This window comes from Cotesia glomerata, unplaced genomic scaffold (assembly GCF_020080835.1).
Source record: "Cotesia glomerata isolate CgM1 unplaced genomic scaffold, MPM_Cglom_v2.3 scaffold_30, whole genome shotgun sequence".
NCBI classification, from domain to species: Eukaryota; Metazoa; Arthropoda; class Insecta; order Hymenoptera; family Braconidae; genus Cotesia; species Cotesia glomerata.
In genome coordinates, this window is record NW_025403551.1 from 44,599 (window position 1) to 58,895 (window position 14,297).

General features: G+C 32.6%; 4 protein-coding genes and 1 long non-coding RNA gene across 6 annotated transcripts; 3 read left to right on the forward strand and 2 right to left on the reverse strand.

The window, feature by feature from the left end:
* Positions 1-320: 320 nt before the first annotated feature.
* On the reverse strand, positions 321-2,672 carry LOC123274329. 2 transcript variants are annotated; one of them, XR_006511490.1, is made up of 4 exons: positions 1,772-2,672; positions 1,346-1,516; positions 718-1,252; positions 321-625 (listed from the first exon to the last, which is right to left on the reverse strand). It is a non-coding gene; the product is annotated as an uncharacterized LOC123274329 (long non-coding RNA). The 2 variants fall into 2 exon arrangements; XR_006511489.1 differs by lacking the exon at positions 1,772-2,672 and having other exon boundaries at positions 321-356; positions 433-625; positions 1,346-1,603.
* A 138-nt stretch (positions 2,673-2,810) lies between these two features.
* Positions 2,811-4,231, forward strand: LOC123274327. Its single transcript, XM_044741917.1, has 2 exons — positions 2,811-3,054; positions 3,386-4,231. Exons 1-2 carry the CDS (start codon positions 2,949-2,951, stop codon positions 3,712-3,714), a joined length of 435 nt encoding a protein of 144 aa, XP_044597852.1. The 5' UTR covers positions 2,811-2,948; the 3' UTR covers positions 3,715-4,231.
* Positions 4,232-6,482: 2,251 nt separating this feature from the next.
* On the forward strand, positions 6,483-7,937 carry LOC123274325 (cyclin-L1). Its single transcript, XM_044741913.1, has one exon. It carries the CDS (start codon positions 6,645-6,647, stop codon positions 7,833-7,835), a length of 1,191 nt encoding a protein of 396 aa, XP_044597848.1. The 5' UTR covers positions 6,483-6,644; the 3' UTR covers positions 7,836-7,937.
* A 600-nt stretch (positions 7,938-8,537) lies between these two features.
* LOC123274318 (myotrophin) lies at positions 8,538-10,140 on the forward strand. The gene is made up of 3 exons (XM_044741903.1): positions 8,538-8,783; positions 8,900-9,010; positions 9,195-10,140. The coding sequence occupies exons 1-3, from the start codon at positions 8,709-8,711 to the stop codon at positions 9,372-9,374; spliced, it is 366 nt and encodes a 121-aa protein (XP_044597838.1). The 5' UTR covers positions 8,538-8,708; the 3' UTR covers positions 9,375-10,140.
* A 32-nt stretch (positions 10,141-10,172) lies between these two features.
* On the reverse strand, positions 10,173-14,297 carry LOC123274316 (histone-lysine N-methyltransferase SETDB1). The gene is made up of 5 exons (XM_044741900.1): positions 14,146-14,297; positions 13,680-14,068; positions 13,471-13,614; positions 10,508-13,188; positions 10,173-10,445 (listed from the first exon to the last, which is right to left on the reverse strand). The coding sequence occupies exons 2-5, from the start codon at positions 14,056-14,058 to the stop codon at positions 10,239-10,241; spliced, it is 3,411 nt and encodes a 1,136-aa protein (XP_044597835.1). The 5' UTR covers positions 14,059-14,068; positions 14,146-14,297; the 3' UTR covers positions 10,173-10,238.

Below are 14,297 nucleotides of genomic sequence, written 5' to 3' on the forward strand. Positions count from 1 at the left end.
ACATCGGCAATGTTTTTATACCTCAAATTATAAAAAAAAGCATTTCTATAAATATTTATAGCTAATTTTCTTCATCAAAATTAGTCCAGATTAGGTTGACTTAATACTAGATCAGATGAAATACTTTTAACCTTCGTGTATCTATTTTTTGTCTAAAAAGTTACACCTACCTTGTGAATAAAAAACTCTTTCCTTGAACAGTTCTTGATTTATTTTGTTCCGTAAACACAAGTAGAAATAATTATAATAAAATAATTATTTATCCGTTACGACTTGGATTAATTTTTTTAATAAAATAAAATGAAAAGTGGAGACTTCCCTAATGATATGTCGTTGTTATTCTAAAGATTCGTATTCTGTGATTGACAACAATACAACTAATAATTATATAACTAAAAGTATGTCAAGGGTATGTTACATGATCGCAAGTACCTGATGAGAAGGCGTTGATTCCTAGAGAAGTTAATCGTTGACTTACGCATCGATGCCATTTCTTAGCTATACAATATTTAATTATTAACTCGTCCTTATATTTTTACATAATTCATAAAATTAACAGCTGTCATAAAATGATTACGCTTGATTGCTTCTGGTGTTAGCGAAATTTTCAGCCGGATGTCTGGAACTAATTATAATAAATTATAAAATGAATATTAATACAACAGGATAAAGTATTCATTAAAGCATAAAAAAATTTAAGTTAAAAAAGTGTCAAACCAATTCGGAAGCCGGAAGAGGATGGGCCGCTGTTGATTGCCATCGCCTATATTATAATCTGGTGAGGATAATTTACACTTACACTAAGTATACCTTCATGTTTATTATTTATCAACTTTAGTTTCGCAATGCGTGTAATAGACTCGTGACGGATAACGATTAGCACATTGACACTTGGCCAGGTGAAGTCAACTTAAAGCTTGACTCATCGCATCTTGGTCAATATTAAGTACTTTTTTTTTTTCATTTCTCTTTCGTTAAACTCGCTTTTACAAATACAACCCAAATTTCACTATCCGGAGGTGGTCAATGTCAAGATGAAATTGACTGTGTGAATATATATCAGCAATAAAGAAATAAAAATTCAAAAAATAATTCTACGGCTTGAGAAGAATACTTTTTACAGTTTCTCGTAAAAGTTGCAATGAAAATGAGGAAGAAAATACTATTTTCACTATGAATCATCGTATTACTCAACGTTCATCAAATTATTCCAGCCGTAAATCCGCTTCTACTTTCTACAGTCCAACTAGACCTGAAAGGGACAATAGGACAATTATTTAATATATTCTTCTTTTGCAGCTACATTAATATTAATATTAATATAATAGTAAATAAAATGTATTACCTTACACAGCTAATATACAATAAATTAAAAGTATTTCCTCACTCCCAAATAGTCATTAGTCATAACTCGCAACTGGTATTTGTGATATTTCTTCACGCAATATCCTTCAGTCGCGTGTAAAGACGATACTATTCTGCAGATAAGATGAAATAAATATTTAAAAATAAATATCTGAAAAAAAAGAAACGTTAAAGAGTGAGAGGAATATAACAAGCCTGAAACGATTGATTGTGCTTTCACCTTTTCACGATCTACAGAGTGTAGATCGCTTGCGTGGTACTTATAATAAATAATTACCGTAATAATAATAATTTTCATTTGAGATTGTAATCACACTTATTGTACATCACATTAAATTTAGGCTCGAATTTTATTTCGATTACAGTTATAATAAAATAATTGAAAAAAAAAAAAAAAAAAACTTACTCTATGATTCAAAACGCCTTTGCTCAATTACATTTAGATTTCTATAACATAAATTGTAGCCTTATCCAGATTACCTCATACTCGTTCAAATATTGACCAATAATTTAAGAGGTCGGTGTTATTTTTTTATTTTGAATTTCAATAGTGATATTTGATGATTTCTTCGCACTAAAAATGAATGCTACATGAAAAAAACCCAAAGGGATCAAAAATCAATGAAATATTATACAGGTTGGTACATAAAGAACCGTAACGACGTCTCTACTTTCGCCTTTTCCATTAAATCTATATCTATATGAGCACGATAATTTAGCGTGTATTAATGTACATAAATGAGAACTGATGAGCAGCTTCTTGGAAAGTATTTAATAAAAATTGTACAGCAAATTTCACATCTTCAATTAGATCTTCGGGTTCTAACGCGTGCGATTAAAATTAATTGTTATTTTTAATTATATCAGTAGCTATAGGTATAGCTACTGAAGGCTATTAATCAGTTTAGGAAGTCGACACAATAAAGTAAAAAATTAATGTGAATTAATTTAAACAGACGATTCAATTAAAAGGCGAAAGTAACTCGCCAACCGTAAACACTATTAATTACTCAAATAAAATTAAAGATTTACTCTAAAGCATCTCATGGTTATCGATATAAGAAAATCAGAACGAAATCATGACCCAGTTGAATGATTCGAGAAAAAAGTATCACATTGTAAGCAACTAAATAAATTTTTTTATACAATTAATTATATGAATAATTGTTCCTCAGATGATGTTGAATATGTTGTGTAAAATAATAACATATTTATTTTCTGACAATGATAGTCTTGTAGTCTTCTGGGGCAATGGTCACGGCATTTGGAGAGGTGGTTGCTGAGAGCCGGAGACCAGCGTACACCACATACACGGTTTTTGTTGTTTTATCATAAAAGCACCAAGTGGGGGATACCTTTACCTCGCCGACCGTACCTTATACACATCCATGCAAAAAGACCCCGCCCGGCATTCACCTATAAAACCTCGCCACCAAGATCAATCCTAACCAGTCTTAATCATCCTTTACTGAGAGTATCTTGGTCTTTGGCCGCGGGTCCACCGTTTGTTAAATCGTTAATTCAGACTTATTTGTCATTATATTTGTCGTTCAGTCGGAAGCAACGGCTATTTTTTTAAAATCATGAACAAATACTTTGCTATTGTACTCTTGGTCGCGGCGGTCGTTGCTCAGGATGAAGAACGCCCCAAGACATTCAGAAGACTTATTCCAGCTGATGTTCTTCGTGGTAAGTTGAATTTTTTTTTTTTTTTTAATTAATTACTTAATTGGTTAATAAGCCAGCCTGTTTTTTTCTTCACAAGCTTGATTAATTTGTTGATTTGGTGAATTAGGTGAGCAATTGATTGCTAGTAAGTGTGACTTTAGAGATAACGAAATGAGGAAGCGAAAGTTTGATGCTTCTCTTGCGTCACCCTAACTTATGTATAGTAGCTGGATTTTCTCTCTTTAGTCCATTATTTATATATTTTATTTCTTCTTTTTGATAAATTTTTTCCTGAAAAATAAAATAAAATTATTTGTATAATTAAATTGATAAAAATAAAATATTATTACAGACTTTCCGGGAATGTGTTTTGCATCAACCAAGTGCGCAACAGTAGAAGCAGGTAAAAGCTGGGAATTGTCTCCATTCTGTGGTCGTTCTACCTGTGTCCCAGCAGACGACGACTCTGGCAGACTCTTCGAGCTGGTCGAGGACTGTGGACCTCTTCCAAAAGCCAACCCCAAGTGCAAGCTCTCTGAGAAAACCAACAAAACCGCATCCTTCCCCGACTGTTGTCCAATCTTTGAGTGCGAAGAAGGCGCTAAACTCGAGTACCCCGAAATTCCAACCGTTCCACCACCATCCGAGGAAACAGCTAAACCTGAAGCTGCTAAAGTATGATTTATTAAACTCGAATCAATCTTTGTAAATTTATAATGATAAAAATGAAAATATATCCACAGAATCGGTCGGCGTAGCGCGAACGTGATTTTACTTCTAAGTTTGTACCCAGTAGTTTCCAAAAAACAAATCGTCTAAACGTCATTCCGATTTTTGTCATTTAAATTTTTATAAGAATTTTTAAGTTTGTAAATATATACAATCTACGGAATTAATTAGTACTTTTAATACTATTGATGATACTGCGATAAAAAAAAAAAAAAAATTAATAAATACGACGAAGATTAACAAATTAGTTGGATCCAAATGCACCGTCACAATTAACTACACAGTCTTTCTATTAATTTTTACGTAAGCTATCAGGAAATTTCTTTTAGCACCCCAACACATACACGCTGATTTTATTACCGTGACATAAAATTTTTTAATACGTACACCTACTTATGTTTTCAATAAAAATGTGTGATTTATAATTAAAATACAATTGTATGCTGTTAATAATACTTATTTAATACAACAATGTCTTATTATTTTATTATTTAATTACATACCTACTGAATTGAATGGATAATTGATATACCAGATAATAAATAACGTAATAAATTATAATATATAATTATCTATGATTTATTATTGTTGAGCGTTGAATTTTTTGAAATCTCTCTTTCTATTTCCGACGGAAATTTGTCAGGATGCAATTTTTTGTGCCTAAAAATATAATAAACAAGTACTATCAATTTAATTCCATCAAGGAAGTTATAATATTTTACAAAAGGATACTCAAGTTAATTATTAATATCTTAGTAGATTATAATAATTGCACTGCTGTTGTTATTTTATTACATATTATTAAGGGGCAACTGCAAATAATCGCCGTATGTTTATATTGATACAATTGAAAGAAAAATAAATAAAATTGTCATGCTTCGCGCGACACAGAGTTCGTGAGAACGTTTATTGTGTAAATGTGGGTTGGGGAAAAAAAAAAAAAAAAAAAAAAAAAAAGTTTATTGAGAAGGAAACCATATACGAGTGGAGCGTTAATATAAATATAGATGACAATAAAAGAAAGAATGAACGAGAGAAAGAGTTATTGCTCGATTATCGAAGCTAGGGTGTGACAAAAACTCCCGGTGATACAAAACAATTACTTTAAATCAAAGCACCTGGTTGACAATGGATGTGTAGGAAAAAAAAACAGAGAAGGCAAACCGTCACGCCTTTAAACTTGAAATGCATTCACCACAATACTCGAGCACGAATAACATAAACAATTCCTGCATATTATTACGTGTTAATTTTGTATGTAATCCTTGTTGTCATTTTATTGTAACGCCCACAGCGGTTTTCTGTGTTGGAGATGATGATTGCGTGTAGCGCTAGAAGAAATAAAAATTATTTTTTAAATAAAACAACCAAGAACAAATCCCGAGATTTTGTTAGCGATTATTCTCCAAGTATTACATATGTCCTCGACCGACTTTTTTTTTTCTTAATACTCTGAAACTCTTGGAAGTAAATAGATTTATTGGCTGGTCAATAAATTTACTTTGGTAATCGGAATAAGGATTTTTTTTTTAGTCTTCAGTAGATCAATTTAAATCCTAATAATGATTTCTAGGATGATGTATTTTTATCGGTTCTCAGAAATTTATGACCATACTCTTGGATAATTAAAAGGTACGTTTTATGTAGGCGAAGCTTTAATTTAATTACATGTGATTCATTATTACGAATGCTTGATGAATATTTATTTATTTTACCTACAAATTGATTAGTAGCATCGTCCAGTGAATAAAAATAGTTTTATTATCACCGTAACACCTTTCTCTCTGAAATATACGAATATACTTAATTTTTATATATCGCGAATATGCAATTGTAATGTACTTATATGTATATACATGCTTTCATTACGTGCAACGTAGACAGGCGAAAGCGAGGAAGAGATTTTTATTTGAGAATCATAACAACAGTCAAATGTTAAGAGAGAAATCATGAGCATCCAGCCGTGCAGAGGAAGCGAAAGGAATCTTCCCTTTCAGTGATAATTGCATTTTTTTATCTTCAAATTTATATCTGTAAAAATATAAATTCTATCATTTAAATGTACATAGTAATAAACATAATAAGTAATAAGTGTTATAATAACATAAACGTCTTTGGTATTAAATTACAATATTCATTCATGGGTGGACCAGTTTCCTTGTTTGATCATCAGCACGTTTACGCTTACTTACCGCGCCTACTTTTTTTTCAATGTAAACCAGTAAGTACTTGGATTGGATTTATAATACCTCTATGTACTTTTATTATAATCTCGTGCTGACATATGAAGGTTGTTAACCAGCTCATATTGCTTTTTGTTTGCCTCGATCAACGTTAATTATTTTATTTATTTTCTAATTTAAAAAAAATAATTATTTCTTCTTATCAAAATAATTTGGATTGACATCTGTTATATTAAATTTATTTTTAATCATAAAAAATTTTTTATGCCAAAATACAAAATATTAAAGGTTAAAATTTAATTTTTTTAGTATTTTATAAATTTTAGAATTTTTTTACTGTAATAAAAAAAAATATAAAAACTTTTTTTTGCAGTTTGGCATTTTGAACACTTTGAACTCTTTTAAGTGAACATTACCGCCATCTGTCGGCAACTTATAATTGAAACTATATCTTCCATTTGCTACTTTACCAACCAATAAATTAAAAAGCGCCACCATTTGTAAGAAAAGAAAACTATCAGCTCAGTAAATAGTCCAAGTCCAACATGCACTGCGTGAACAGCTAATGTTTGGTTTTATATTTTTGTTTTAACTCCAAGATTTGCATGTATTAATAATTTATATTAAATATAAATTTTACTGTCAAAAACAAGGTATTAAAAACAATAATTTATTTATTATTATCATATCAGTGTAACAATGAGTTCAAAAGAAAACATAGTTCCCACAACTAAAAATGTGTCAGTGAATAATACAAAACCGTACGGTAGCATTGTGTTAACCTTACAAAACTGTTTATTGCCAGAAGAAAAATTAATTACCACTCCGTCTCGATTGGATGGATTGGATGCCGAGACGGAGATAGATTTGCGAATTTATGGCTGCGAGCTGATCCAAACAGCTGGAATCTTGTTGAAATTACCACAGGTCGCGATGGCCACAAGTCAAGTCTTGTTCCAGAGATTTTATTACAGTAAATCTCTGGTGAGACACGACATGGAGATCACCGCCATGGGCTGTGTTTGCTTGTCAAGTAAAATCGAAGAAGCACCTCGAAGAATCAGGGATGTAATAAACGTCTTCAATCACATCAAACAGGTAGCCAATCAGAAAACAATCCAACCAGTAATTCTTGATCAAAATTATGTAGCTCTGAAAAATCAAGTAATTAAATCAGAGCGTCGAGTTTTGAAAGAGTTGGGCTTCTGTGTTCACGTGAAACATCCTCACAAGATAATTGTCATGTACTTACAAGTATTGGGGTATGAAAAAAATCGGGCTTTGATGCAAAAATGCTGGAATTACATGAACGATTCGCTGCGTTCAGATGTATTTTTACGACACCATCCAGAAACAATTGCTTGCGCTTGTGTTTATTTGGGCGCTAGAGAGCTCCAACTTCCTTTGCCATCACAGCCTCCTTGGTTTGCTTTGTTCAAGGTCAAAGAATCGGCCATCAGAGACGTTTGTAAGTGTATTCTGAGGCTGTATTCTCGCCCGAGGATAAATTCCGAGCAGCTGGAGAAAAAAGTCGAGGAACTAAGGCGAAAATTCGAAGAAGCTAGGTCCAAAGCACGCGGCGATGCTGAAGGACACACTCCCAGTCCTCCTCTTCCGAAGCACCACAATGCTTGGGGAGGTTTCATCAGCCGTAGTGGAACTCATGCCGTTCCAGAACGAGCGAAATCACCCAAGCACTCAAAATCTTCCAGCAATGCTTCGGGGTCTGTTCAACGGAGTGAAGAAACTAAACATAATAAGCGGAAGAAGCACTCAAGTAGAAGCAGATCCAGGAGTCACAGTCGCAGTCGGACTCGCAAGACCAAAAAAACTCACCGTCATAGATCTGGAAGTCATAAATCTCGCAGTAGATACAGATCGCGTAGTTAATACGCTTTTTTCTAAAAGATTAATTATAGGATTAATGTTTATTTCAATAATATTGTAATTAACTTTTGTTTAGTTGAAAATAAATTTGTGAATTAAAAATAATTATTGTTTTTACCATCACACGTGTTCACTATTATTAAATTATTGATTAATTATTTTAATAAATTTCTTGTTTCAGCACTGAATTAATTTATGTCATTAAATTAAGCCGACGTTTTGAATTTTTTGATTATTTTTCATTTACTAAATTAAAACTAAAAAATATTTTTTTTTAATTGCACTTATAGTTTTTCAAGTTTTTTATAAATGAAATTTTTTTTTTATTTTTTTCTAATGGTTTTTTCAATAAAAAAAAAAATTCTAAAAATTTTTAAATGTCGGCTAACTAATTTTTCATAATTAATTTAGAAAAAATCAACCAGAGATCGGTAGCATTTATCTGATAAACTGACACATTAATCTTTGCGTGTTTGTAAAAATAAATAGTATAATAAATTAATGTTACGTAACTTTATTGTAATAATTATTAATAAAGTTGTTTGAAAAAAATAATTACTGTATTTTAATTTTTGTTATTTTTAATTGGATATTTTTTTTTAGTACTCAAAAACACTTGTCAGTTTTTAAAACAATTAAATGAAACAAGTAGCGCACTCTATTTTAAAAATAAGAAACACTTGGAAAGTAACTCCATCTCCAGCGATCTCCAGAACTGTCAGTGTTCTATCGCGGAATTGTAAGGCCTACAACTTGTGAGTGGATGCAATATATTATTAAACATTGATTATAATAATTACCAGGAACAAAAAAAAAACTGGCTCGAATCATTAAAAAAATAAATAATTCTTCCTGCCAAAGTAAAATAAATTTTAGATGAAAATGAATGAACTTGTTTGGGGAGTTAAAAACGGCGACATTGATCAAGTCAGAGAATTTGTCGAAAAAAAAGTAAGTTTTTAATTATTTATCATCCATTGTTATTATTATTATTATTATTATATAAATATACTTAAATAAACAGCAAGTCTTATATGAAAATTCAATTATATTTGATATTTTTTTAGAACATAAATGTAAACGAAAAGATTGACGGCAGGACACTGTTGCATTATGCTGCTGACTATGGGCAAAATGAAGTACTTAGATATCTTCTTGACAAAGGTGCTGATGCTGATGTGAGTATTAATAAAATATTTTTTAATTAATAATTGAATTAAATTAAAAATAAAAACTAGAACTTGAGGTAGTTTTAAACTGATCGCTCTTTCCGCAGTTAAAATTACATTTAATTTGATTTTTAATGAGTAATTATGCAAAAGTGGGTGAGTAATGGAAATAATTGAGGAAATAATTTTACAGGCAACTGACAAACATGGTATAACTAGTCTGTTATCGGCAATTTGGGAGGGTCATACCGGATGTGTTAAATTGCTGCTAGAGAAAGGCGCTAAGCAAGATGGATTGACACCAGATGGTAAAACTTACCTTGATGCAGCTGAAAAAGACGAGATTAAAAATCTACTCCGTGATAGGCACTAACGCACAAAACCAAAATCATAAATAATATATTTAATAAATAAAAATTAAAAGTATAAATAATAATTAATGAGTGAAGATACAAAAAAAAAAAAAAAAAATATTAAATTTCGTTGATAGTGTGTTGAATGTTTCTGTAGATTATAACTGCTAATTGTTATTAATCTTCTGTATACAAATGACTATTTTTACGTATGTTCTTTTTTTAAAGTAATGATAGTAACTTTTTAGTTTGATTATGACTATATAATATATTATAAATAATATAAGTGTGCAAACACAATGTCCGTGAGCTTTTAAAAATCTGTTTTATGCTTAAATTTATGTACTGAGTAAAGAAAACTATTGTTACTATTACTCATTGCCGCGTAGCTTTATTAATACTATTATAAAAATAAATAATAAATATTTGAGAGCGTATATATAATTAATAATGTATTATGATAGTACTGACGACGGCATCTGCTAATTAAAATATAAAAAAAATTTTTTTATTTCTGTTTTAATAAGCCTAAACAAATTTTATTAATAAAAGAGAGTGAATAAATAAATAAAAAAAAAAAGATTGATAAATATTTATAAATGTCAAATAAATATACGACGCTTATTATTTTTTAAATCTGTGCCTCGCTTAATATTATTTAGTTATAGGAATATAAAAGTTTGTATGTACAAGTATAAAGATTGAGTGAAATTGATGATTAGCACGTTGTGACTTTAATTCATTTTATAGGAATAAATCAAAATATATTTATAATATACTATTAAATATTGGTGATTATTTAAAATGATGAGTCATGATAATTGTCAATCAATTATTTATTTATTTTTTATGATAAAATCGAGGAAAACCAACGGTAAAATAGCTTACAATAAACGACCACGACAATTCGATGCACCGCATTTACAAATAATAACTTTTCCGGGAATACTTCCTACGTCGTAGCTGTAGTTCCAAGTTAATTCTTGTCCAGCTCTGATGAAATTCAGGGCAAAAAATGCAACCCATGGAAATCGGACATCATGAGTATCCACAAACACGTTTTGGACAAAGACATTTGGATCACAGGAATGCTAAAAGACAAATAATTAAATATTAATTAATAAAAATATTTAATATTAAAATTTAGACTTACATTTAAATAACGTCCAATATTTCCAGTAGTTTTAGCATCCATTATATAAACAGCTTCATCCTCGCCAAAGAAATCTCTCACGGATTTGAATTTCATCGGTTCAACTTGAGAAGCCTCAACACTTGGCTCAAATCGGCTGGGTTCTCGCATTCCTCCACTACTTTTATCTCCTTCGTCTTCATCACTGCCATCCTCACCTTTGTCAGTAGTATTAGAGCCTTTACCGGTGCTGCCGTCTTCGCTCTTGTCTTCTGAAGTATCTGGCCCGTCATCAGTGCTCTTTTTTCGTTTTCTCAGGCGACTCTTCATATTTCCAGCGTCTGCTGGATCAGTGTCGATCCTCGCAAACTCCTGATTGAACTGTTTAGGATTGAACTCTTCATCGGAGTCATCAGTGCCTTTCTTGCGAGAAGCCTCATCCTCAAGCTGTTTTTCCGGAGTAGAATCGTCGTTGTCAGCAGGAGTGTTTATTTCAGGCTCAAAAGCTTCAGCCTCAAAGCCCTCTTTGATGCCCTCCACCACTTCGACGTAGTCCAACTCTGCTAGATATTCATCTCCGTAATTTTTACCTCCTTCATTGGCTCCTTGTTCCGTAAGAAGACGGCCAGCATAGATACAGATGAACGATCCAAGTGGAATGTCATTGAGACATCTGATACCCCAGCCTCTCGGCGCTGTTTTGAAGACTTGTAACTTCAAGCTGAGTGGATGCTGAACGACGCGATTCAAGCACGTCTTCACTGAGCACTTGCATCGGGAATTGCATTCATAAATCCCAGTAGTCACAGGCTCGGGCAATCTTTTGTAAACATACCCCACTGCTGGATTAGGCACACGGCCGCCGAATGTCGCTCCCTGAATTGTCATTTGCCAGCACTGACATTTATTCTTATCCTGACAGTCGTCTTCACAATCGCAAGAGCACAAAAAGTCTGGATCTGTATTGAGAGTAACTCCTTCAGTAGGTTCTCTGACAGTACTGTAAGTAATAGTGTCTGGTAATTTATGATCTATTTCATTGACACAAGGAATGGGAACATTTTCAACCCCGTAACTGAGATCTTTTATATTGACAAAGCATTTATCTAAAACAAACTCCGCCAGACAATGAACCCAGTAGTCGAAATCGAATAAATCAACGGACATTGTACTTTCAGTAATACGAAGATATCTGTGAACCTCTTCCATGTTACGCAATCTCGCGCCACAAGGTGCTTGATATAAAATAACTTTCTTTCCTTTGGGAAATTTGCAGAGCTGACGATTCCATCCGCATAAAAGAGGAATAGACAGTGGCGAATAGCCTTTGAGATCTGCTGGAGAAAATGATATACCTCTGATGCAATTGGGTCCGCATTTGTGAGCAACAAATTTTCGAGTTTGAATTTTATTTTGTGTCTGATAGTATACAATACTGTGAGAAGGTTTAGTTTCAGAATTAGCAGCAAAGTTTTGGGGAATTTCAACAACAGCTGGTGTGCTTGATCGTTTGGCTGTGCTTTTTTTGGCCACAGCGCGTGATTGAGCTGGCGCTGAGACACTGGAAGTGTCTTTGATGAATGAGCCTAATTTTTGAGCGTGAGCTTGGGGGCTCGGTAGCTCAAACTCGGCTTCTTGCTCGCCGTTTATGGAAGTATACTCGACATAAGGTACATTATTTTTATTGAGAGTACCAGTGAATCTGTGGCGCGTGGGAGTGTTGATAGGCGCATGATGGCCTTGCTGGCGAGCGCTAGCTTTCAGTAGCTCCAAGAACAGAGGTCCAAGACGTGCAGAGCCACGGTAGATCCACTCGGTACGTCCATCAGCGTCAAAGTACATCTGGACAAGACTCGCATCTACTTGAATGACTCTCGCGATCCACCACTTGCCGTTCCACTCAGTCTTCACCACTTGTTCCTTCTGGAGCTTCACCATCGGACGTTCAGGATACGTCTCCAGATATTTCTTAACGAATTCTCGAGACTCAATGGGTATATCTTCCCAAACTCGAAGAGAACTTTCGCTGACTACGAAGATATCTTTGTGAGCGACGTACTGAGCGTACCCGTCGTCGAAGAATACCAGATATCTGCATTTATTTGTAGCTTTTGGAGGCTCAGCAATGACACCGCTGTAGTAATCATTGGATTTGTGGTCACTAAACAGTGCTACCACTCTCGTAGCTACAGGAATCATCACAGAACAAGGTTCAAAAATAGCGAGTTGCTTTCCAAAGACTTGCTTCGATTGTGTGCTGTATTTTTTGGACGCATACTTGATGCGGTATGTCATCGGAGTTCGGGAGACAATTGAAAGAACTTTGGCGCGTCGCCAGGCCAGCAATGGGTGCTTCATTACTAGAACTAAGTTCTCAACTTCAGCTGCTCGTCTTACTAGATTACCTTGAGGTGGAAGCCCGAGTTCCATGTTTATTTTTCCTTTAGGACAAACCGACATTACTTCAACAGCATTGTCTGGTTGGGCTGTGGATGGAGTTTGCACAGTTGTGGCACGAATTATTTGGGTTACTTTCTTAGTCGCTACCGGAGGATGAGGAATTGTATCTGCTGGAGGGTCTTCGATATGTATTTCCTTGATTTCTTTTACATCTGGTCTGAACTGGTTGTATAAATTACTTCTCAGGGAATCCATTTTTAATATCATATCCGTAATGTCATTGTCTAGTTGACTATTTTCCTCTGAAAATTATAAAAATATAATTATTACTATAATACTAAAGTTATCCGATGTTTTTAATTTTTTGATATTTTTTCATTTATTAAATAATAACTAAAAAATATTTTTTTAAAATTGTACTTAGTTTTTTAAAAATAAAAATTTTTTTTTTATTATTTTGTAATAAATTTGTCAATAAAAAAAATTATAAAAATTTTTAGATGTCGGCTAACTTAATTTTCATTATATTACTAACAAACTGATATATTTTTTTATAATTTATAACAATAAATTGTCTACGTTACCATTTATTTGATCATACTGAGCTTTTAATATTCTGTGGGATTCTCTGATCTGAAATTCAATGTCATAATTTTTTATGACATTAGTCAAGGCACTGTCGATATTCTCGCCAATACTCTTAATGAATTCCTCAGGTAAATATTCATCTGAAAATAGATTAAAGTTAAGAATAATTAAAATTAGTGACAGGTAAAAAAATTATTAAACTTACCAGAAGAAGAATCTTTAACTTCACTGTCAGACTCATCACTGTCGGATATTTCAACTTCCATAGTGTGATCAGGAAATTCACACCGCAATAATGGTTTCTTGTTTAACATCGCATCTACTAAGAGTTCCTGATGCTCGATGGCAGCTTCCAGACATTTTTCGCAAATAAATCTTTTTTTTTTTTTCACCATGTTGACCCCGTAGTATGAACAAGCGAAAGTAGGAGCTATTTTCATGCTGACTCCTGATGAACACTTGAAATTTATACATGTTACTGTCGGCATTTTTGCAACCTTCTGGGGACTCTTGTCTTCTGTAGCGGTACTTGACTCATCGTCGGACTCCAAATCGATTACTTCCGTTTCTTTATTGTCTGTCATTATTTAAAAACTGAAAATTTAATAAAATTGTTAATTTATTGCTCTACAAAATTAACCTCACAAAACAAAAAAATAAAATTTACTTACAATTTATGAATAATATTTTACAGTAAAAAAATTCAGGATAATACAAAACTTAAATTAAACATAAAAATAAATTACAATAAATTGAATAATTATTGGCATTATTAACTTATAAAAGAGCTGAATTGAATTTGCAACAAACACTTTCACACACG

Coding starts and splice junctions, on each gene's coding strand:
- LOC123274318 (XM_044741903.1), top strand. CDS start 8,709: ATGAAAATGAATGAACTTGTTTGGGGAGTTAAAAACGGCGACATTGAT. Junction 8,784..8,899: donor GAGAATTTGTCGAAAAAAAA/GTAAGTTTTTAA, acceptor ATATTTTTTTAG/AACATAAATGTAAACGAAAA. Junction 9,011..9,194: donor ACAAAGGTGCTGATGCTGAT/GTGAGTATTAAT, acceptor ATAATTTTACAG/GCAACTGACAAACATGGTAT.
- LOC123274325 (XM_044741913.1), top strand. CDS start 6,645: ATGAGTTCAAAAGAAAACATAGTTCCCACAACTAAAAATGTGTCAGTG.
- LOC123274327 (XM_044741917.1), top strand. CDS start 2,949: ATGAACAAATACTTTGCTATTGTACTCTTGGTCGCGGCGGTCGTTGCT. Junction 3,055..3,385: donor TCCAGCTGATGTTCTTCGTG/GTAAGTTGAATT, acceptor ATATTATTACAG/ACTTTCCGGGAATGTGTTTT.
- LOC123274316 (XM_044741900.1), bottom strand. CDS start 14,058: ATGACAGACAATAAAGAAACGGAAGTAATCGATTTGGAGTCCGACGAT. Junction 13,615..13,679: donor AGTTAAAGATTCTTCTTCTG/GTAAGTTTAATA, acceptor ATCTATTTTCAG/ATGAATATTTACCTGAGGAA. Junction 10,446..10,507: donor ATATTGGACGTTATTTAAAT/GTAAGTCTAAAT, acceptor TTTGTCTTTTAG/CATTCCTGTGATCCAAATGT.